This window comes from Astatotilapia calliptera, chromosome 8 (genome assembly GCF_900246225.1).
Source record: "Astatotilapia calliptera chromosome 8, fAstCal1.2, whole genome shotgun sequence".
NCBI lineage: Eukaryota > Metazoa > Chordata > Actinopteri > Cichliformes > Cichlidae > Astatotilapia > Astatotilapia calliptera.
In genome coordinates, this window is record NC_039309.1 from 16,557,687 (window position 1) to 16,580,611 (window position 22,925).

The 22,925-nt window shown below is 40.7% G+C and overlaps 1 protein-coding gene and 1 non-coding gene across 6 annotated transcripts in view; both read left to right on the forward strand.

Moving 5' to 3' along the window:
- rhbdf1b (rhomboid 5 homolog 1b (Drosophila)) overlaps positions 1-22,925 on the forward strand; it is a 41,831-nt gene that overhangs the window by 8,963 nt on the left and 9,943 nt on the right. For 3 of the 5 annotated variants that reach the window (XM_026179062.1, XM_026179064.1, XM_026179063.1), the window contains exons 2-4: positions 14,357-14,498; positions 17,446-17,579; positions 17,911-18,057. In XM_026179062.1, the coding sequence (XP_026034847.1) occupies positions 14,385-14,498; positions 17,446-17,579; positions 17,911-18,057 (395 nt within the window). In that variant the 5' untranslated portion in view covers positions 14,357-14,384. Of the gene's footprint in view, positions 1-14,356; positions 14,499-17,445; positions 17,580-17,910; positions 18,058-20,111; positions 21,096-22,925 lie in introns of those variants that run through there. The other 2 variants (XM_026179065.1, XM_026179066.1) reach the window with 2 other exon arrangements.
- On the forward strand, positions 12,748-12,841 carry trnai-uau (transfer RNA isoleucine (anticodon UAU)). Its single transcript has 2 exons — positions 12,748-12,785; positions 12,806-12,841. It is a non-coding gene; the product is annotated as a tRNA-Ile (tRNA).

Here is a 22,925-nt window from a genome sequence, read left to right on the forward strand (position 1 = left end):
TTTTTAACCAATCAAACTCAAAGTAATGTCAGTACCTCCAAGCTTTAAACGCTGCACGGTCGTACTCTCTCCCGCACTCCATATTATCTATTGTTGATCACACGCCACAGACGTCGCATGTGTCATGAGACACTCTCACAAAATCACAGTTTAGTAAAGCAGTAACGCAGTGTGCTTACGGGAAAGTAACAGTAATCTAATTACTTTTTTTGCAATAGTAATCCCTTACTTTACTCATTACTTGAAAAAGTAAACGGATTACAGTAACGCGTTACTTGTAATGCGTTACTTCCCATCTCTGGTTATGTATAACTCTTATCTTTGCCTTTGACATTAAATGAGGGTTAAATCTTGTGTTTTCTGGCTATTTCAGCTAGAACGCAGTGCTCTAACCCAGGTTAACCATTAGACTCAGAGTTATTTGGCGTAAGTCAGTCTTTGGTTTTACATGAATTCCCCTTGCCCGCCCCAGAAGAGCATGGTGATTGGTCGGCTAGTCCTGTTTTTAGCTGAAAGGGAAGTCCTAAAAGCGCCCAGAATCAACCTTATAAAGTGCTCCTTTTATTTATTATTGAGGATCTAATGATCACTGATTCTAAGATGCCATGAAACATAAAACCCATCGTCAGTCTCAGTCTGCTCTCCCGGGGCTGTTACTGTGTAGTCTCTTTCACTCTGTTTTGGCTTCTGTCTCTCTTACCCTCTGTCACTGACTTTTTGTTCAGTATTTTCTTCCTTTCTTTTTGTCTCTTCTTCCCTCACGTTATTGTTCAGTCTGGTGTTGCCACCTTATAACAGACCAGGATGGTAGGCGGGGGAACCAGTCTTCCGTTCTTGCTGGCAAAACTCTGCACCATCATCTCAAGTCCCATACCAGGCACAGGGGCTGTAAACTGCTGCGCTCTCTCCAGCTGCATTTTTGGCAGCGATATATGCTATGAAGCTATGAGGTGTTGGAACATTTAAAGTGATGAATGGCAATGCTGCAGGCTAATTCTTACAGAGAGGTTTTCCATCGAGTCTTTTGTGTTGAATTATCTGCAGTTGCCAATAATTACCTACTGTTTAAACTAATAATGATACCATCAATTAATCCGAAAAGATTATACGTAAAACTATAAAAGATGGATTCAGTGCTTTGAGCGAAATGAAGAGAAGTGCTTTTAGCCTTTAAGCTTGCAATGTTTTTGATAGCCACCAGGGGGACGATAGCTGTGGTTACAAGTCTGTGGAAAGTTTACAGGACAAGTGGGCCTCGGACTTGAGACTGACGAGTCAAATGCCGACTGATGTGTTGTCTGACAGTGTGATCCATATCCGCTTGTCACATCCAGTTTCAGTACACAAAGATGGCGATTGCCACACGAATGCTTCATTTGCTTAATGTGTAAATAACGTCCTAATAGTGCAGTGTAATTCAAAGCTTGATCGTATCTGCATTGCTCAGGAAATTCAGTTACAGGCTTCTCAATGCTCTGACAAGATGAACATGTGAAGGATTTCATGCACCGAAACGAAACTCTGTAACTAAAAGGCAGAAACAGGTAAACGGATGCAGATGTTTGGCATAGCAGACAGACAGACGTGTACATGGATGCATACACATACACAACAAACAGCTTGTTTATGTTGTTTGGACATGCAGATGACTGTTTTCGTTTCAGAGGGATATTTTGTGTGTTCTGTGTCCATCTCCTCTCCACACAGTATCACACTGTTTGTTCTCTGCTTTGCACTGGATTTCCTTTGGGTTTTTTATGCTCTTTGACTTGGTGCAGCATGTCTTTTTTTTTTTTCTTACCCATCTTTCATCTTCTCCCAACATGACATAAAAACCATTTTCTCTCCATCTGTTTTTCTGTTTTTCCTCTCCTCTCTGCCTTGATGCATTCCAGGTCATCTCAAGTCAAGAGGCAGCGTGAGGTCGTGTCCCATTATCACGTTATAACGTCCTTGGAGAACTTTTCCCAGCCTTAATGAATGCATCCTTGCAACTTTTGCCACTTTTTTTTTACTGGCATCACTGTCACAGTTTGATGTGTTATGAACTGTTTGCTTCCCAGCAATGGTTACCTTGAGGTTCGACGCGATCGCTAGCTCTGCACAGATAAAAAGGCTTGTCTTCCTATGCAGACTGCTTCATCAGAATTGTGTGGGTGTGAATTAAAGTGCAGCGGGTCGGATTTTGAATGCACGCACGTCTTTCCTGCTTGTCAGTCTGAAACTGCTTCCCCACGGGCCACGTGTCAATCTACAGTGTGGAAACACTTGATGCCGTTAGTCTGTGCCAATCCTTTAATCTCTTAATGACATTCATAGGAGACATTTTTTTTCCTTTGTGAAACACATCTGAGACTTTTGGATTATTCAAAACTAAGAGTGCAGGAAGTGTAGGTGTCGATTTTTTACTTCCCGCTTCTGCCCCAATTAAATCCATCCTGCTTCGATAGCTCACTAGTTGAGAGACATGATTGTACTAAGAGGCAGATTTGACCTCTGACCTGCTCTCATTGTTTGGGCTTCTGTTTATCTTTGTATAGCTAAGCAGCTTTTTTATGCCGTTGCCCTCTGCATTAAGGCAAAAGGACATTCTAGCAATTCTGCCAAGCATATTTGTAAGCAGATAAACTTTGCATTTAGATTTTAGAGTGTATAAATTATTAGAAAGTAATGATAAAATCTGGTTCTTGGAGTAAAAGGGAACATTTCTCTGCTTGCCTACAGGAGACTCATGGGTTACTCTCCATATATGTAAGTTTTTTTCCTTACAGCATAAAAGGCTTTTGTTGCAAACTGGTGGTCTGTAAATAAAACTGAATAAAAAGTGTCTTTTTTTTTTAGCCTTTACTGGGTGATAGTACCTCTAACCCATTGTTAAGGGAGAGCAATAAAGCTTTACTAGAGATAATAAAACTTGCCCCTATTACATTTATTAATATGTGTCAAACCACAATATCAAATTGAATTTTTTAAAGATTTCGCATCTCTTGTAGTCAATATTATTCCCTGTCAGCTTTTCAGTTTCACAAGAATAAAAATCTGCTTTTTAGTAACACATTCCTTGGAAAAGTTGATCATCGTATATCTAGTCTGATGTTGATCGGTCACGGTTCTCACACTTATCATACTGCAGCTGACAAATTAGAGTAGAAGTAGGCTGCAAGGTACTTTCCAGGAATGTGAGGCATTTCCTAGCCTACAGTGTAGCTGTGAAAGGCAGACAGGATGAACACGGCACATTTCTGTTTATTTTAATTCTGCTTCTGATTGTACCAGTGTCCTCAAGGCAAAGTTTCAAAAGTTTATAAAATCAATTGACATTTTATTCTTTTTTGTGACATTTGAAACATCAAACTGCTGTAAACAAGCGATTCTGTCAATAAGAAGCCTTGCAGCTTCATTTAATAATTCAAAATTGTTTTACAAAGTGTGCAACCAGATCACGTTTGACTAAAGCAGTTTTATGGCACAGAGGGAGGTTGCTTATAGAGGAAGGTGAGGGCTGTGGTTTTCTTCTAAAATAGATGAGGAGCTCTTGAGAGTTTTTGTCATGGCAGATGGTGCAAAGATTCAAAAGCAGATGGAAAAATTGCTTGAAAAACGTTCATCTTCTGTGAATGAGAAAACCAAGCATCACTAAGGAATGGGATGCAAGGTGTCAAAGACGTCTTTGTGACAGGTTTAGACTACAGTGTGGTCTTAATCAGCCTGTCTCTTTTATAAATTATTCCAGTGTGTTGTGTTTGACAGTGGGATGTGTTTATGTACACACATACAGTAGCCTTAAGTAGCAGCGTCACTTGCGTGTGGGTTTCTTTTTGGTGGTTTTGTGTGTGTGTGTCTAAGTGGGTGGGATATGTTCCCGCACCCCTGTGCGCTGATCTGCACAGCGGCTGATTAACTAATGAATTGCTCACTGTCGTGTAATCTTCGGTAAGAAGATAAAAGACAGACGCCGCAGGACAATCAAAGCAGTGTTTAGACAGATGGTTTGAACTCATTAAGACCCCCCACTGTGAGTCTGTCAGCACGTTTTGCAGCACAATCAAACTTGTAAGTGAACAATCTACAGATTGATGTTAAACAGGCAATCAGTGGTGGGCTTTCTTGTAAGAATGCATAGAAACTTACCGATTTACCAGTCTGTTAGCTTTTTACCAATCTATTAGTATTGGAATTTATATTGGCCAATGAATGAACATTTAAAAGATAGACATCGGAGGGATACTGTAAATAAGTAAACAAATAACTACATATGACAAATGTTAGGAAATCTGTTTATGTTTCATGTATCTGAAAGAAAAAAGATATGTTGGCCGATATATCGGGAATCTTTTTTTTTAAATCACCAAATAATGGTATGAATATCAGTCGACATCCTCACTTTCCTTCCTGTGTCTGGGACATAGAATTTTATAATTGATAAATAGCTGAATTCATCTGATCGTGAGTCCAGATAATTCAGTTCAGTGCAGCTGAATACTCTGAACACTGATGTCTCTGAGGAGCTGCTTTACAGTCTTGTTCTGTTTTACAATGTTTTTATTTTGTCAAATTTGAGTCTCATTTATTTGGGTTGAGCCTAATTATAACTAACCTGGGCAAAATCATTTTGTCATCCAGCGCATTTAATAAGCAGGCTGCAGAAAGAAAAAGCAAAAATAGTATCAACGAGAGGAGGTGGCTGCTTGGATTATGGCACAAAGACTGATGGTAATATAAACTGTTATGTTCATATTATTCGTTTATTTGTTCTTTTTCAAACATATTGCATGTTTCGGATATGCAGCTGAGAACACGATTTAGCAATGAGTCCAACTTAGACTTCTGTGGTGAATAATCTTTTCTGGCCAGCGTTCGGCCTCAGAGTGGCTGCCAAAATGTTAAATAAGGCTGCGTCTTATAACCAGGAGTTGGGGTATAGACACAAAAGTTAAAGTCTCCTCTTAATAATGTCTAAAGATCTAAATTACTTTTATACATGTTATTGTAAATCTTTTATTCAGCACAGTACTTTTATGTTTTTACAGTAAGAAACCCTCTAAAAGAAGCATTTAATGCTGCCAAATTTAGAAAGTCAGGAAGTCCAAAAGTCAACATACAATTTTAATTAATGTTTTTGGCAAGGAAAGACGTGACTGCTCTTCTCTTTTATTTGTCATTCATCATTTCTTGTTTTTACTTACTGACATGACCGAAATTCTGTTTCTGTAGCGGCAGATGTTTAATCATTTATTAGTGTTTGTTTAGAGGTAGTAGCAGATTAGAGAAACACACGCATGCACTCATCATCCAAACTCTGCAAACAGAAAGGAAATGACCTACTGTGTTATGACTAACATCTGGCACAGATGAGAGCCCAGAGCAAATGTAGTCCCTTTGTAGGGGGTTGGAATTGAGGGTAGGATGATAGAAGCACGCAAGATAATTCAATGCAATTCAATTTTCATGCATTGTTACATAACCATAACAAATAATTAAAAGAACTGAGATGCACAGTTGTGGGAAGTCTCTGGGAGAAGGGTTTTTGTGTGCAAAAGGATCTGTAGGAACAGATGAATGCAATGAAATGGCAGTAAATCAGAAAAGCGGTGCCCTGCGAAGAAAAACTACTTTAACACTGAAGTTGAAATGGGCCCAGTGGTGCTGTTTGGCAGGTTGTAGTGCCTATTAGAACAGAGCAGTGCCAATGTAATAAAGTTCAAACCCTCCTGGGCTGTCTGAGTTTTAATCTTATGCTGAGTCCAAGCCAGTCAACTTGGAACTGCACTGATAATTGTCAGTTTTATAACACATTCTTGCTGGAGAGCAAAGGAAACACCAGGGCTCTTTACTAAATATACCATATATCCTTCAAATGAAAATAAACATATGACCTGAAATTTAACAGTTGTCTGGCATTATTATTAGAAAGAACTGCACAAATAAAATCCAAGTAACAACTTCACTAACACTCAGTGGATACAGTAGTAGGTACAGCTTGCTTTTGCCCTCAGATCTGCCTTAATCCTTCGTGGCATCCATCAGTGATTTTGGTCCATATTGACATGATAACATCACACGGTTGCTGCAGATTTGCTGGCTGCACACTCAGGTTATGAATCTCCCATTACACCACATACCAGAAGTGCTCTGTTGGATTTAGAGCTGGTGACTGTGGAGGCTGTTTAGGTACGGTTAACTCATCGTTATGTTCAAGAAACCAGTTTGAGTTGATTTGAGGAATGTGACATACTATGTGATCTTGATGGATACCATGTGGTCATAAAGGGATGAGCATGGTCAGCAACAATACTCTGGTAGGCTGTGATGTTTAAATGGTGCTCAGTTGGTACTAAGGGGCCCAGCATTTGCCAAAAACATATCTCTTACACCATTACATCACCACCCTGAAGCAAGCTAGAAGGCAGGATGGATCCATGTCCTCATGTTGTTCACGCCAAATCCTTGACCCACCATCAGAATATTGCAGCAGGAATCAAGACACATCAAACCAGGCAATGCTTTTACAATCTTGTCCAACTGGTAGCAGTTGGTGAGCTGGTACAAACTGTAGCCTCAGTTTCCTTTCCTTAGCTGACAGGTACGCAGTGTGGTCTTCTGCTGCTGTAGCCCATTTGCTTCAAGTTCAGTATACTGTGCATTCAAAGATGCTCTTCTGCACATCTTGGTTTGTAACGAACTGTTATTTGAGTTGCTATTGCTTTGCTATCAAAGGCAACAGTAATGCAAAAGATTAGTCTGGGCAATCTGTCAAAAGTCAGTATATTAAGGTTGCAATGAAACTGGCTTCAGCCAGCTGAAAAACTTTTATTGGTTTTCCACAATTCAAAATATGTAAAAATAAAATTATGCTGGTATTAAGGCATGGCCACACCATGCAAGTGTATTTAAATCAAGTGGAATCATTGGGATTTGTGGATTTGCTTCCAGCAATGAAACCAAAGCACAGAAATTTAGCCAGACATCATTGATCTTTGAGGGAAAGCGAGCCAAGGGTTTTAAAATGAAGAAAACATTTCTCTCTGAGAACATGAATTGTTACAAAAAGTAGAAGACTGTGCCTGGAGTCACTGATACAGAGACGCATTGACGTCTTGTGTCGTGGAAATCTAGCTAAGCTAAGCCTGCTTACTTCCCAGAACTCTAGAAGCCTTTTTTGCTCTTCTCTGACTTCTTGCTGAATGAAATTCTGTACAATCACAGATAAAATGCCAGGGGTGCTAAATGTGCTACCGGAGAGAAAATAGAAAAGAAGCTCATATGGATCCTGCCAATGGAAACAATGAAAAGTAACACTAAAACCAACCCAGTGCCCAGAGATTATACTGGACAGCAGGAAACAGTTGATGCCTGGGTGTTTTAATTGACTGTTTTTTGCCTGGCTGGCAGGAGCAGCAGCAGCTGGGCTGGCAGGTACGCTAGTTTACCAAGTGTCACATTGTCACAGAGTTTTTAAAGCTAAATATTCTAAAGATGCATGGATTAAGTTAACTGTGTTACTCGGTCTTTGCATGAAAGAAGTTGATGTAATACAGCACTTTGATTTAAATATAGCTAGATATTCAATATCCAGAATTCTTTTAGCCATCCTACCAAAGCACCCAAACAATTTTTGTGCAGTACACTGAATATTAAAAAGCAGAGTAAATGAAAGTCTTGCACCCTCAAAGAGGAGCCAAAAAGAAAGAAAAAGAACAAAGAAGGCAAGAGATTTAGAGAATAAAAGGGAGACAGTGCAGAGAGCAGATTGTGGCCTGCTTAACATGATGAGCCACTGAATATCAAAGCTTACTGACATGCAGTCACGGTAGCTTTACATGGTACAGTTACTGGTTGCAGCCTCAAAGACCAGAATGGTAAATGAACTGGTTCTTATATAGCGCTTTTCTACTCTTCTGAGCACTCTACACAACTTGTGCATTCACCCGATGCTTTCTAGCGAAATAACACACATTCACACTCCGATTGATGCATTAGAGACTAATCTGGGGTTAGTATCTCGCCCAATGATATTTGGCATGCAGACTAGGGGAAGCCAGGAGTTGAACCACCAACCTTCCGATCAGTAGATGACCTGCTCTGCCGCCTGAGCTACAGCCACCCCAAAGGCAAAGGATCAGGGAGCAGTGTCAGGACAAGTCCTGCTTCGGTGCCAAAGAGATGCCTTTGTTTTATTCTGTCTCGACACGTCAGCAAATGTCACTCCATGTAAAGCAGATCCAATTACGCTACCATTCTGCTGCAGTCCCCTGAAAGCACAGCAGGCTGTGCACAGAAGTTCATATTTCCTTTGAGGTAACACTTTGACATGACAACATTGGAGTTTTGATGGCAAATTGAAGCCAAAATAAGAACTTAAAAGCCTTTAAACGTTCTTTTTTGCTATCATAAAAAGTATGCTACTTCATCCAGAGCAAGTAGTCAGTCTTAATGCTTTCAAAAGGAGAGGATAATTTTCAGAACTGAAATATGAAGGCTCTTTACTGGCAAGTTGGATTATGTGATGACACTATCGTTTGCTTTTTTGCTCAATTTGACTCACCGATATCAGTGACACCACATCCTGCTCACGACACTATCACAGCATCACCTCCATCGAATCGTGGGCAGTACAAGCTTCTGTGGCTGAACAGCAGGGCGATGTCATGTGGCATACAGCACGGGGATTACATACCCTAATCTGCCTGTCATGAAAAATCCAACTAGAGGAAAAAAAGAGGAGAGAGATCAAGATTATGGAATAACAAATGGCGAATGTTACAAAACCAGATAAAAAATGGGGATATTGATTTTGGACCGCTTTGCACCTTCTAGCAGAGACCTACAAAGACCTGATGCGGGGGGCTGAGGCGAGCGCTGTGTAGTACATGCATGTGAGTGAATTTTGACCTTACTTGAAAAGTGCATATCAGAGTGCCTGAGTTCATGTTGCCGTGCACACACAATATCACCACTACAAAATAAGCAAAGGATGTGGTGAAGCAAAGGATTTTAGTGAAGCCTTCTATTTGCAGGGGTGTGTTTATAAAAGAACGCGCAGACTCCTTCATGTGACCGCAGAGGCACCAAAACACTGACACAGGCAGCTGAGAGGCGAAAAGAACGGAATCCAACTTTTGTTTGATATTTTACTTTGTGACCAAAAATTGCGTTGGCCCAGTGCATGAATGCACTCTACATCTACATGTGCATTCTCAACTTACAAAGAAGAATTCTAAAATACTTTATTAGATAATCTGAGTTCAAAGCCACATTGTAATTACATCTGTTTGATCACCTTGAAAATTGGCAGTAGCACGCTAGTGTTTACTGTATACTGTACTGTCCCAGAGTTTCTTGTAATTTTTAAAAAGTGGTCCTGAGCAACTGTTCTGCAGGCTTTCTAAAGGCCTTTCAGTCTTTCATCAGCACTTATTTTCAGTCCAGTCCTTGTACCGGACCTTTTCAGAGGAATGTTTTGTTTGTAAAACCACTTAACACTGACCTACGAATCATTCAATCATGAAAAAGAACCCAACTCAAAGGAGGAGAGAGTGTTGTGTCTACACATAACAGACAACATAGCAAAGAACCCATTTTAAACTGAATCACTTTGCTAGCAGCCAGTTGAAAAAACACACGTTTTCTTTCGTTGAATCTATAAAAAATGTTTGACAGACGTAAAACAGTATTTTTGCACCAATAAACCGTACATTTTTACAAAAAGCCTAAAACTTGGTCTAATCTGAGCATGCTGTTCAGTGTTTCCTTGAAAAGTTTGAGGAAACTAGACAAGTGGAGGACAAGAGAAGAAGTGGCAGGCCTAAATGCTATTTACAGCAGATGAACAGTACATGAAAGTCATGACTTACAGAAATAGGAAATAATCCAACAAAGACCTGACACAGGACCTTAGAGATGCATCTGGCCTTTTGGTTCATCAGTCTGTCTCAGTGAAGAGTGGCTGTCAAGAAGCCATTATTCTTAAGGAAAGGAAACAGGGAGAAAAGACAGAGATGTGCCAAATTACACAAGAACTGGATTTAAAATCAGTTGCCTTAGGTCAGGGGTGTCAAACTGAAATACACAGTGGGCCAAAATTCAAAACTGGATCAAAGTCGCGGGCTAACATTAATATTCATTGAAAAAAATCTTCCTCCAAATATAAGAATGAATCTTTTCTTATGGACTCAAACAAGTTTTGCTGAAAAACTGAGTATGGAACAAGCAAAGCTTAATACTAAGCAATATATATAACTTATATAAACGTATATATATAACTTAATATTGCACACATGCAAAATCGAAATTCCAATTAAATAACACATCAGTGGAATTCATTTCTTAAATAAAAATTGTATTTGCAGCCAAAACACCAACAGAGCATTCTGGGAATTGTAGTATTAGCAGTACATGAACGGTATAATACCAGCAGGCCAGCTCTAATAGTAATTTTGTATGGCTTCGCGGGCCAGATGTAATTAGGCTACGGGCCAAATTTGGCCCGCAGGCCAGAGTTTGACACCTATGCCTTAGGTCTTTTTTAGGTCTAAATTTTTTGCTTCGGATTCTCATCTAGGTCAGGAAAGAGGTCAAATAACAGCCATCTGTAAAACACAGTGGAGGCTCTTTCATGGGTTGAGGCTGCATTTCAGACAGCAGTGTTGAAGATCTTCTCAAAATAGATGGAATTACTGATCCAGAAAGATTGAAGTATTGTTGTATGTTTAGCCAGTATGACAATGATCCCAAACACGCTGCCAATACAGTAAAAATTTCCATTTCTGGATAGAAAACCACACAATGGATTTTTGTTAGTGTTTTAGCATGTTAGTAGGTATTTATAACAGGGTCTTTAAAGTGTAAATTCCAGTCACATTAATTTTGGGCCTTAAAGTGTCTGAAAACCTCCACATTCTGAAGTTTTTTTTTATACATTTGTTAATTATCTTTTTTTGGAAGGGGCGGGGTATTATTGACCATGCAGTAACAAAACTATAAATTAAAACCAACATGTTGCCAGTAGCCACTAATGGAAACTACAGCGTGTATAAAACACCCAGCTTGTGTTTTGTTTTGCAGTGTGAGGTGTCTGCTAATGCGACATACCCACTCATAAGTGAACATGTTAGGTGTTAAAGCTGTACAGTTGCGCAGGAAGTCAGAAAAACATCGGTTGCCATAACACACCAACAGCAGTACCGAAAATCCCACTCCAGTGAAACCCACTCTGCATTAGCAGCATCACTCCTGTAACTCCAGACAGTGCTTGGAGCTACGCTGACATTAAAGTGGTGGTGCTCTGGACTAATTCTGGCTCTGTGATTCTCATTCGTATCCCTCATCCTTTTCTTCTGCCAATATGGATGTGAAATAAGTCTTAAAAAGCATTTATAATCATCTTAAACAGGTCATTAAGAAATCTTGCTGGACTAAAGACAAAGCGCAAAGAGCAAGCTGATGAGGGTGTGATTAGTTTTGCAGACTTTAAATGCAAAACAAAGTATTGGATAAGGTGAAAATTAAGCCTAACGATTTACCTCGAGAGAGAAACATCTGTGCAAAATTTCATGGCAGTCTAGACAGCTCATGTAAAACCACAAATATAAACCTCATGGTGGCGGCTGAGCAATCGGGGGGATCGTCAAAGTCAGTAGACTTATCCCCTGGGAACCATGAATGTCTGCACAAAATATTTGGCAGTCTAATGCAATATTGAGATACATTATTTGATAAGGGATGACGCTGCCGCTCCTTCAGTCTTATGTTCTGCTGTCACTAACGGTTTGTGTTGATATTTAACATGAATATTTATAGTGTAGGCTGAGTATTAGAGAACAATACAGTTAAGGTTGAAGCAATCTAACAGAAAGTACGATTATTCTGTCAGGACTGACGTTTTTACCACCTAGACAAATGATTGTGGTGAACCCTTCCACTTTTCACTTAAATCTGTCACAACCCCTCCAAAATAAACTGTGCTTAGCAGAAATGAGTTGGTTTTAGCCAAACCAAACCTCCCAGACTCCACCAACCTGAATAGCTCCAGCATATAATACAGCTAAACATACTGTCTACAACAAAGAACATGCACAACTCACGCTCCTTGTTGTGTCACTACTCCTACTACCATCTGCAGCTGAGTAATCACGCTTTATTTGTGCAAACGCCCACCCTATACTGACAACATCGAGTTCACACCTGCTCTGTAGGCACTGCCATGTAAAGATCACTATCAAAATAGACATGGCCTTTTCGCCTGAGAGCAGATACACAAGAAAATCGGATTTTACTGAAAAATACACTCTCGAAATGACAAGCCAAGTTATCCAAAAAAGAGATTCCTTCGCATTTTTGCTGCAACTCTATAGGTTTGTGTGCAGGAGTTCTTGGGCTTTGGAAGTACATGCCGTCCTGTCTGGATTCGTTTGCATCAAGAAGTACTCCTGCTGCCGCCTTTGATTTTCTGGCCAGAAGTCTGAATATCAGCTCCGGGATCACCTATGATGGAAGAGATTATTGTTGACTTTATGGCAAAAGAGGAGAGCCTGTAATTTCACTCACTGCCACGAATCACAGAACAATTCGCAGCAGAAACCTCGGCGGTGGTCGCTCATTACTTCTCACTAGAGCCCCATGCAGATGTCCTATTATGCAGTAATAGTCCCCTTCACTCATGCATAAGGACTTCCACTTGGCACAGGCTGTAACTGTGATCTGAGAAAGACTTCTCAAAATGAGCTGAAATGCAGACATCCTGCAGGGGCTCCAGTGGCGCAATCGGTCAGCGCGCGGTACTTATAAGACAGTAACCTGCAGAGCGATGCCGAGGTTGTGAGTTCGAGCCTCACCTGGAGCAGTGAAGTTTTAGGCTCTTCGGTTTATGAGATTTAAGCCAGACCGTGTGTGTGCGTGCGTGGGAGGGTAGAGTAGTGCTAAGTTGATGACAACTCTAACCCCACAAACACACTGCTGGCTTTTGATAGCTACACAATACTTTGTCTGATATTCTTTAAGCAATGAGCACAAAGTAGTTTAAAAATTACTCTAAAGACGGTGCTTGACTCTTCAGCACAGCAAGAACTTTTCACAATATATCACATATAGAACATCAATTACACCAACACAGATAATTAATCAGATAATTCACATATGCCAGTAGGTCAGGATCGTTTTTAGAGTAGAGTAACTAAATAAACAGTGAGACAGTAAACAGACAAAATGTGCACACATCATCAAGCAGCAGCAGCTTTGAGAAACAAATGACAGTTTTGGTTCTGCACATTATTAAAAAGTTCCAGAGCAAACATTCACAAACTGAGGAAATGTCTCATGAATTCCCATACAGCTGCTGTGGAAACAGATAAACAGGAAAACCCCTTTTCACTCTCTGAATGCCTTCAAAGTCATAAACCAGTGAGCAACTGAGATCAGTGGAAGCTTCGGCCTTTTATTTTCTTTTTTTTATCTTTCCGTCTGCTGGTGTGGCTCAGCTTGGGTCAAATTTTCTGTCTGATGCTGTCTGTTAACGGGCGGCCTGCAGTGCAACAGCATCCATTTCTCTCCACACAAGTGGCGTGCTTGTGTTTTATCTGAGCACAAGCCTTCCATGTGAGCAGCTTAGTGCCACCTTGTGGTTGTGAAACATAGCTGCACCAACGTGCCTCCAAAACTCCAGGGGAGGAGTAAGTACTGGTAGATCTTAGTTTGCAGATAAATGCTGAGTATCCTGTGGGAATGGAGAAAATATTAACTGGTGTTTGGGAAAAGTTTAAGCTCAGCTGAAATAATGTGTCATGTGTTTGCATTAAGTTATCTAAATGTGCTGCAGTGCTGCTTGTAAGACGGCAAACAGCAGAGTAATGCTAAGTTTGAGCCTTACCTGGAGCAAAGGAGCAAACTGAAGCTATCAGTGTTGAGGAGTTAAACTTCAGGACACCGGAGGCGGAACGGTGCAGCTTGCTTGTGGCCAGAATAAGAAAATAGTGGGCCGCTGCTCCTAATAATATCAGCATGTTTATTTCAGTCAGTAATTCAGTTGACACAATCATCTGAAAGAAGATCATATAGTAGATCTGCTCAACTGTGGTTCAGTGTCACTCCACACTGTGATTCAGTTTGTTAGGAAAAGACTTCAAGTTGTTGGCAGACTAGTGGCTCATAATTTGGATTATTCAGGAATTTGCCTCAGTACTGTGTCTGTGCGAGGTCACATCACGTGGATTACAGCTGTTTATTGTTAGCACGCTCTGTCTACTGTCTGCGATTAATCGACCAAGCTGGTCACTTTGGATTTTTTGGCTTGTGACAGTTCGGTAATTTGTCTGAGCACTTTTTCCAAAAACCCATTTCCTTCTCTGTTTGTGTTGCCCAGCTGGCAGGTGTCAGGAGAGGCAGCGAGCATGGATGAGCCGAGCAGCAGGAACAGCAGCCTGCAGAGGAAGAAGCCACCATGGCTGAAACTGGACATCCCAACCATCCAGCTGACACCGGATGACACGCCAGCGCCCAACCAGGTGAAGGCACAGGACTCAAAAGCATGTCTGGAGTAAAAGCAAGATAAGAGGTGTAAAATTCTGACTACAAGCACATGTTATACTGGAAAAAAATCAATGTTTTTGAGCGCTTTCAACAACATCTGGCGGTCTTTCACCTGGTGGCAACCAGTGTTGGTCAAGTTACTTGAAAAAAGTAATCAGTGACTAATTACTGATTACTTCCCCCCAAAAGTAATCCCGTTACTTTACTGATTACTTATTTTCATAAGTAATTAATTACTTAGTTACTTAGTTACTTTTTAAAAACACGATTTACAACCTGAAGAGGTGATAAAGCGATAGATCTTTCAGCCCAATTCTACTTTTTCTACATAATCCATCATACAAAATGCAATCAAATGGAAAAGTCTCTTTTTTTAAAACTTGTTTTATTAGTTTTAATCTTTTAACTTTATGCATCAAGCAAAAATTAAATTATATGCAACATTCTCTGACTGGAAGAAATTTGTTTAACATTTAAAACTATTTTCTGCACATTCCAGCACATAAAATAAAATATTTTTTGTGTTTACACTCAGTCTTTCAAATACAGTGGGGCAAAAAAGTATTTAGTCAGCCACCGATTGTGCAAGTTCCCCCACCTAAAATGATGACAGAGGTCAGTAATTTGCACCAGAGGTACACTTCAACTGTGAGAGACAGAATGTGAAAAAAAAATCCATGAATCCACATGGTAGGATTTGTAAAGAATTTATTCGTAAATTAGGGTGGAAAATAAGTATTTGGTCACCTCAAACAAGGAAAATCTCTGGCTCTCACAGACCTGTAACGTCTTCTGTAAGAAGCTTTTCTGTCCCCCACTTGTTACCTGTATGAATGGCACCTGTTTGAACTCATCATCTGTATAAAAGACACCTGTCCACAGCCTCAAACAGTCAGACTCCAAACTCCGCCATGGCCAAGACCAAAGAGCTTTCGAAGGACACCAGGAAAAGTATTGTAGACCTGCACCAGACTGGGAAGAGTGAATCTACAATAGGCAAGCAGCTTGGTGTGAAAAAATCAACTGTGGGAGCAATCATCAGAAAATGGAAGACATACAAGACCACTGATAATCTCCCTCGATCTGGGGCTCCACGCAAGATCTCATCCCGTGGGGTCAAAATGATCATGAGAACGGTGAGCAAAGATCCCAGAACCACACGGGGGGACCTGGTGAATGACCTGCAGAGAGCTGGGACCAAAGTAACAAAGGTCACCATCAGTAACACACTACAACGGCAGGGAATCAAATCCCGCAGTGCCAGACGTGTTCCGCTGCTGAAGCCAGTGCATGTCCAGGCCCGTCTGAAGTTTGCCAGAGAGCACATGGATGATACGGCAGAGGATTGGGAGAATGTCATGTGGTCAGATGAAACCAAAGTAGAACTTTTTGGTATAAACTTAACTCGTCGTGTTTGGAGGACGAAGAATACTGAGTTGCATCCCAAGAACACCATACCTACTGTGAAGCATGGGGGTGGAAACATCATGCTATGGGGCTGTTTTTCTGCCAAGGGGACAGGACGACTGATCCGTGTTAAGGACAGAATGAATGGGGCCATGTATCGTGAGATTTTGAGCCAAAACCTCCTTCCATCAGTGAGAACTTTGAAGATGAAACGAGGCTGGGTCTTCCAACATGACAATGATCCAAAACACACCGCCCGGGCAACAAAGGAGTGGCTCCGTAAGAAGCATTTGAAAGTCCTGGAGTGGCCTAGCCAGTCTCCAGACCTCAACCCCATAGAAAATCTGTGGCGGGAGTTGAAAGTCCGTGTTGCTCGGCGACAGCCCCAAAACATCACTGCTCTCGAGAAGATCTGCATGGAGGAATGGGCCAAAATACCAGCTACTGTGTGTGCAAACCTGGTAAAGACCTATAGTAAACGTTTGACCTCTGTTATTGCCAACAAAGGTTATGTTACAAAGTATTGAGTTGTATTTTTGTTATTGACCAAATACTTATTTTCCACCCTGATTTACGAATAAATTCTTTACAAATCCTACCATGTGGATTCATGGATATTTTTTTCATATTCTGTCTCTCACAGTTGAAGTGTACCTCTGGTGCAAATTACTGACCTCTGTCATCATTTTAGGTGGGGGAACTTGCACAATCGGTGGCTGACTAAATACTTTTTTGCCCCACTGTAGATGAAAGTAAAACACAGCAGAAAATAAATAAAGTCAAAGACTAGCGGTCCTGTTGCTCTATTTTCACCTGTAAACCAGGAGTGGGGTAGGTGGAGGTTTACCCTGGTGCAGGTGTGCCGCGGTCAGTGGAAGAATCCGCGAGTTTCTCTGTGAATTTCCCATTACGTCGTTGAGCACTCGGTGCTTGCTTTTAGGGGGTTTTTTTCGCTGTAAAAAGAAGTTTTCTTCCCACGCACAACGGACGCTAATGTTTTTGTCACTTTTTATGGAATCAAACTCAAAGTAAGGTCAGTACTTCCACGCTTTAAACGCTGCACGCTCATACTCTCTCCGCACTCGATATATGATCCATTGTTGATCTGCACACAGCTGTTGTCACAAACGTCGCACTTGCTTACGTCACTGTCATGAGACACTCTAGCAAAAAAATCACGGTTTTAGTAACACAGTAACGCAGCGTGCCTACGGGAAGTAACAGCAATCTAATTACCGTTTTTTTGCAATAGTAATCCCTTACTTTACTTGTTACTTGAAAAAAGTAATCAGATTACAGTAACGCGTTACTTGTAACACGTTACTGCCCATCTCTGGTGGCAACTCAGTAAATTCCATCAAATGAAGAAGACCGTAGCACTGAAAACTCTAACCCTAGCGGATTGCTTCTTCTGTGTGGAATTAGCTTGTTCCTTGACATGCAGTCACTCATTCCCAGTGGTACAGAGCATGATTGTATCATTTGTGTGTGTGTTTATGTGTGTTTACGTTACAGCCAGTGAGGCGCCTGCGCAGCGTCAGCATGCCAGGGGAAAACCCTCAGACCTGCATTGCTGCCTTGGAAACCTCCAACAACTACCTCAGACCTCCTGCGGAGAGATTGCCCTCCATCACTCAGTCCATTAAAAGGTTAGACACACACACACACACACACACACACACACACACACACACACACACACACACACACACACACACACACACACACAGGGGTATATAAAGAGAACTCCTCTGTCCTCTCTTCCTATTTTCTCCAGCTGCTAATTTCCTCTTTCTGCTTCTGCAAGCAAAGTCCATAATTCTAATAATTCCTCAACTAAACTATTAGATGCTTTTGCTTCCTTTCAATTAATCCTGCTCTCTTTTTTCTCTTTCCCCCCCTTTTACTTTGGCCTTGCTTTTTTCTTTTTTCTTTCCCTCTTTGTCTCCCTTCAAACCTCTTACTCCGATGTGAACGTAGTGAGAAAAGGGTGCACTTTGAACGCATCAACACCGTTCCCCCAAAGGGCCAGAGGAGCCCCAGGAGGGTGTCAACCATCCGAAGGCGGTCCTGTATCCCCAAGATACTGACCCGGCGGCGTTCATCTATACCAAAACAAATCATCAGGTACATGAGAGGTGAAGTAGGGGGCCAGGATAACAGGGAGTAGAAGCTGTTAGTTGATTTTTTTTGACTAGTGGTAGATTATTGGGTTTCAGCAAGCTCCAGGGATGCCAGCATGGACTTAGTTAGTTGAAACATCTTGTCATGTGAGTCTTGACTCAGACTTTCAGGTGAAAAGCTACTGCTTAACCCGTTGCAACACAAATTCTATCCTTTAAACTACTCACCTGATCTAAAACAGGACCTGAAAATGGGCTTTCAGCACAGGTTCGATTTCCTAAATCCCAAAGACAAAGCCCAAAAGGAAGTAAAGGACTCCAGTTCTCTGTCACTCCACTTGATTTGCAGTATGCTGAAAGGTTAATATGGGTTTATTTTTTTTGTCCAGTGATGCTAAAAACATGTTTGTTGCTTAATGTCTAATCCAGCCTTAACATTGAGTAAAACAGCTAAACTGAGACTGAAAGCTGGTGGACTAACATACAGACATCAAATAACTACTGAGTCTTCAAAACAGATGCTATTTGCTTGTAAGATCACACCTTTAACTCCAAAGGTGACATATCTGTGTTGTGTTTGTGCTTTATCTTTAAAACATGTTGAAATTCTCAGTAAAAATGGAGCTGATTTGTGAAGCATTTACACGCTATATTGAAAATAATAGAAATAAATTAAAAAATGATTTTCTTTTGAAATGTTCGTGTAAGATTTGATACATTTTATGATGATGACATGTTTATCACCCAGAACGCTTCATGTCATATTTATATTTACATTATATTATGGCAGTCATCATTTATGAATGCAAAAATGCTATTTTATGTCTGTCAAAACTGTTTTACTTTTGGCATTTTTCTTTGATTCAGCCAAAGAAATTGGAACAAATTATGTGTTCCTGACTTAGAAGGCTGTTAGTAAGTGTCCAAAGATACAGTTTACAATGGGTTACTGCTAAGTTGTCTGTTACATGTAGAAACAACACTGGTCCATCCTTTGAGGTACGTGCCTGTTTTATGCTTGAATGATTCATAGGTCAGTGTTAAGTGGCTTTACAAACAAAAATATTATTCATCTGAAAATGGTCAGATACAAGGATGGGACTGAAAGAAGCCAATGAAAGAGCCTGAGAAAGCCCAGAGAAGAACACTTTAAAAAGTGATAGGAAAAGTCAGTCTCCTTGGAAGCAAAACATAAAGAAATGAGGGGTGACTCATGAGTTTTGCTCAGTACTGTATGACAGTACTAAACTGGCCTGCCTGCAGTAACTGATACATTATTAAATATGACAGCGTTGAGCGGCTGAAACTGCGTGTCAAGCAATAACTGTGCAAACGTGTTTTTCAAAACTAACTTTGGTTCACACTTGATGCAACACAAAGAAAAACACATTACTGTCCCAACGTCTTTTCCAAAAAACATTAAGATGTACAAGTTTCAGCATTTAATGTGTTGTCTTTGTTATGTTTTCAGTTGACATGGTGGTTTAAAAGATTTTCAAACTCATTGGTCACATTTTCTTCATGCCACAGCTGCGAGGGTTTGTTGGTGTCAGTCCAGGTCATACACAGGACCACATGGTTTGTAGGAGACAACATAACACAAACGCTCATTCTGGCTATCTTATGTGCGTCATACCACTTCAAAGCGGCTGCTTAAACAGAATTAAATTAATGTAAACGTTTGAAGACGGAGCCGCAACTCAAACCTACAGATACTCTTCAAAAGAGAGTGTCCTAATGTTCTAATTTCATCTTGCAGAAATGTATTAGCTTTTTATTTGCATTTGTGGAAGAAGCACAGGACGCGTTTGATGTTCGTGAGAGAATTAATGCGATTGTATGTGACTCGTGGAGGTTAGCTGAGGTCCCTCCTCCGCAAGAGTTCACGAATCCATGCTAAATCTTTACTATTCAAACAAAGCACGTCTCTGAGTGTGATTTGTTGTGTGCACGCGGGGTATCTTGGAGGACACCCTGATGTTTGTTTATCTGGAGGACAAGCGGAGCGCTCTTTATGGGTCATTATTCATGTTAAGGAGGCCACAAAATTAAACGGTAGATAACTTTGCCATTCACCGCAAGTTCACACGCTCAGTTTGACTTCTTAAAGAAGCTCACGCGAGTTTCCGAACTGCAGAGCACGTTGGGGTTTTAGCTTGGAGCGATGAGAAAATAAACCTCTCCGGTAGTGTGTGTATATACAGTATGTGTGTATGTGTCATGTCCAGGCATGTCCAAGGTGCACTCCCTTCATCGTTTCTCCCTCCTAATGCCCATGATGATCTTTCTTCTCTCCCTCCTTCTAACGTTCCATTTCCTGTGGTATGTTAGAGGGAGAACTGGTGTTTACATTCACTCCTGCAAAACAAGGCAGAGACACAGGCCGACAGAGGGAGAGGGGACTCACTGATAGAGATCGTTGGGGGCTGTTGATGTGGGGAAAATGTTCAGTTTGACGAGGACCAGCATCGCTGTCTTTTTTGCCCAGTAGGTCACATCCTTTCATGTGAGCTCTTAAGGAGGGACGTCTCCAGACAAATTAACGCTCTTTGTCGGGTATGGAAATTTAGGCTGTGTGTGCTGGTGACACAAGTTCAGAAAACAAAGATCCACCCACTCATTGTGTGTTATATAGTCCAGCTGGATGAAATTGGAAGCTCTCTGTGGATTTCTTTTCACGTCATGATGTGGACATCAGCCTCCCGTCTGACTGAGGAGTTTAGCACTGGATTCTCTCAAACTTTGATTAACCAGGAGAGCACAGTAGAAGAAAGGGATGTTCAGCAGACTCCAGACATGTGCTGATCCTCCGCTCTTTGCTTAGCGGTGACGTAGAGCTGGCCTGGATATCAGGAAATCCCCTTATGGAACATTGTATGTGGGATTTGTGAAGGATCAGTTTGTATTTGGCAGATTGAGGTTTATTAGGAGTCAGGGGCTAAGCGGGGACAGTACTGGCGATGGAGATCACTCAGCTCCAGAGTCCCCAGCCCAATCAGGAATGAGCCATACCCTAAAGCCCTCTTGGAGATCTCAGGACAGGTGAGTGCGCTGAGGCAAACTGGAGCAGAGCAAAACATCTGGCTCAGCATGAGATGCTTTGGAAAGTCAGTGAAAATTCTCAACAAAGCACTTGTTCTGTCTTTGAGGGGGATTAAGATTTTCTCAAAATTAACTACAGGATTTAGAGTCACTAGCAGCTCACATTTTAAATTGCTTTCAGTCTTATATGTTGAGTTTTACGGAAGGGTTTGTGATTGCCAGCATGTACATCTCATCTGTTTTATGCCATCTCTTTAAACATAGGAAGTTTTGAAGCTTTGAAGAGAATAGTTCTGAAAAAGTGGCTTATTTGCTTTGCTTTAGGAAGTTCAGTAAGAAGACTGATAAAAGCTGTCATATATGTGGGATAAATATAAATTAAACTGTAGCCAGGAGATGATTAACTGTGATCTAATCAAAGTGTATAATAATTGGTTACTAGCGTAACCCACTGCCACTGAAACAGCTCTGTTCAGTGGTAGCATATCATTTTTGTTATTTAGCTGTCTATGGAAGTTAAACAAAAACGATTAAACTTGTTAACTTGTGACATTTAAAGGTGCCATTATTAGGCTCATTGAGTTGAAGGACCAACAAGTTTATACAACTGCGAGACACGGATCCGTCTCTATGTCCGTCCATCCACAGTTCACAAGAATCTCTACAGGATTTTTGCACAGAATGATCAACTAATCCAAATTATGAACCAAGGTCAATGTTAAGTTCATACTTTTATGAGTTTTATGAGTAATTTTCTATATTTTTGTCTCTTTAATGGCCAAATGAGACACTACGTCATTGACATGCTGGCCTTTTAAAAAATGGTGTAGACAACCAGCTTTCAATGGATGGACAAATAAATCCCTGATGACCTTTCAGCATATTGTGGTTCACAAGTATTAGAGGGAACTAGAGTGCTGCACACGTTTTTCAGGCTTTAGAAAATGTAACTCATGAGAGAGACTCTGGACTTCTCAGACTAGGGCAGATGAACCATTTACCTACCTCACAGCACAATGTTGTACTTTGTAGTTATGTATTAAAAAACTCATTCATATTGTTTCTAGAAAACATAAAAGTTGAAAAGTAAATATTAAATTATAGGAAAAATGTAAACCAACATAAAGTCGTACATAGGAAAACAACTTGAATGAGTTTGCCGTGAATTACAATGCGTTCTTAAAATAATGTCTATTTTGACTTTAATAGTAATTTTATCAGTGGTCACACTTGCTGCCTCCACATGTGGCTATGAATGAATGAGACTGGGCATGTGCAAACTGAACCAGCAGTAGTCTAATTGTTTTATAGCTACCTGGATTTTTTGTGTAGTGTTTGTTTGGATTGTGCAAAGCTTTACCCTTCTGCCTTTTCTTCTCCCTGATGCCCAAAATGCCGTGTGAGCCCATAATTACGTCGACTGTTGTTTCATGTGTACCAGCCTTACCTGGAGGATGTGGAGACTAATGCACGCGTGTTAAAATTGCTTTAATCTTCTGCGATGTGTGGTTGTTTCGTGCTGTCGTCAAGCAGTCTGAATGTTTTGTTCGCGTTTTGTGTGGGTGACTAAGAAAAAAAAAAGAAAGAAAAAGACGTGCTCGCTTGCTCGTGCATGTGCCCAAAAAGAAAAAGAACTGCTTTTCTAAACAAACAACTGTCACCGAGCCTGAAATGAGCCCATTTCTGAAATTTGGCCTTGTTGTTCCACCAGGATTTAATATTGTTTATGAGGTTTGTGTGATTGCTAGCTGCATTTAAGGAAACAAACATTTTGTAACTGTGCAAAAGTTTTTGAGAAGTCTGGATCTCCTGTCCTCCTTATTTCTCTCT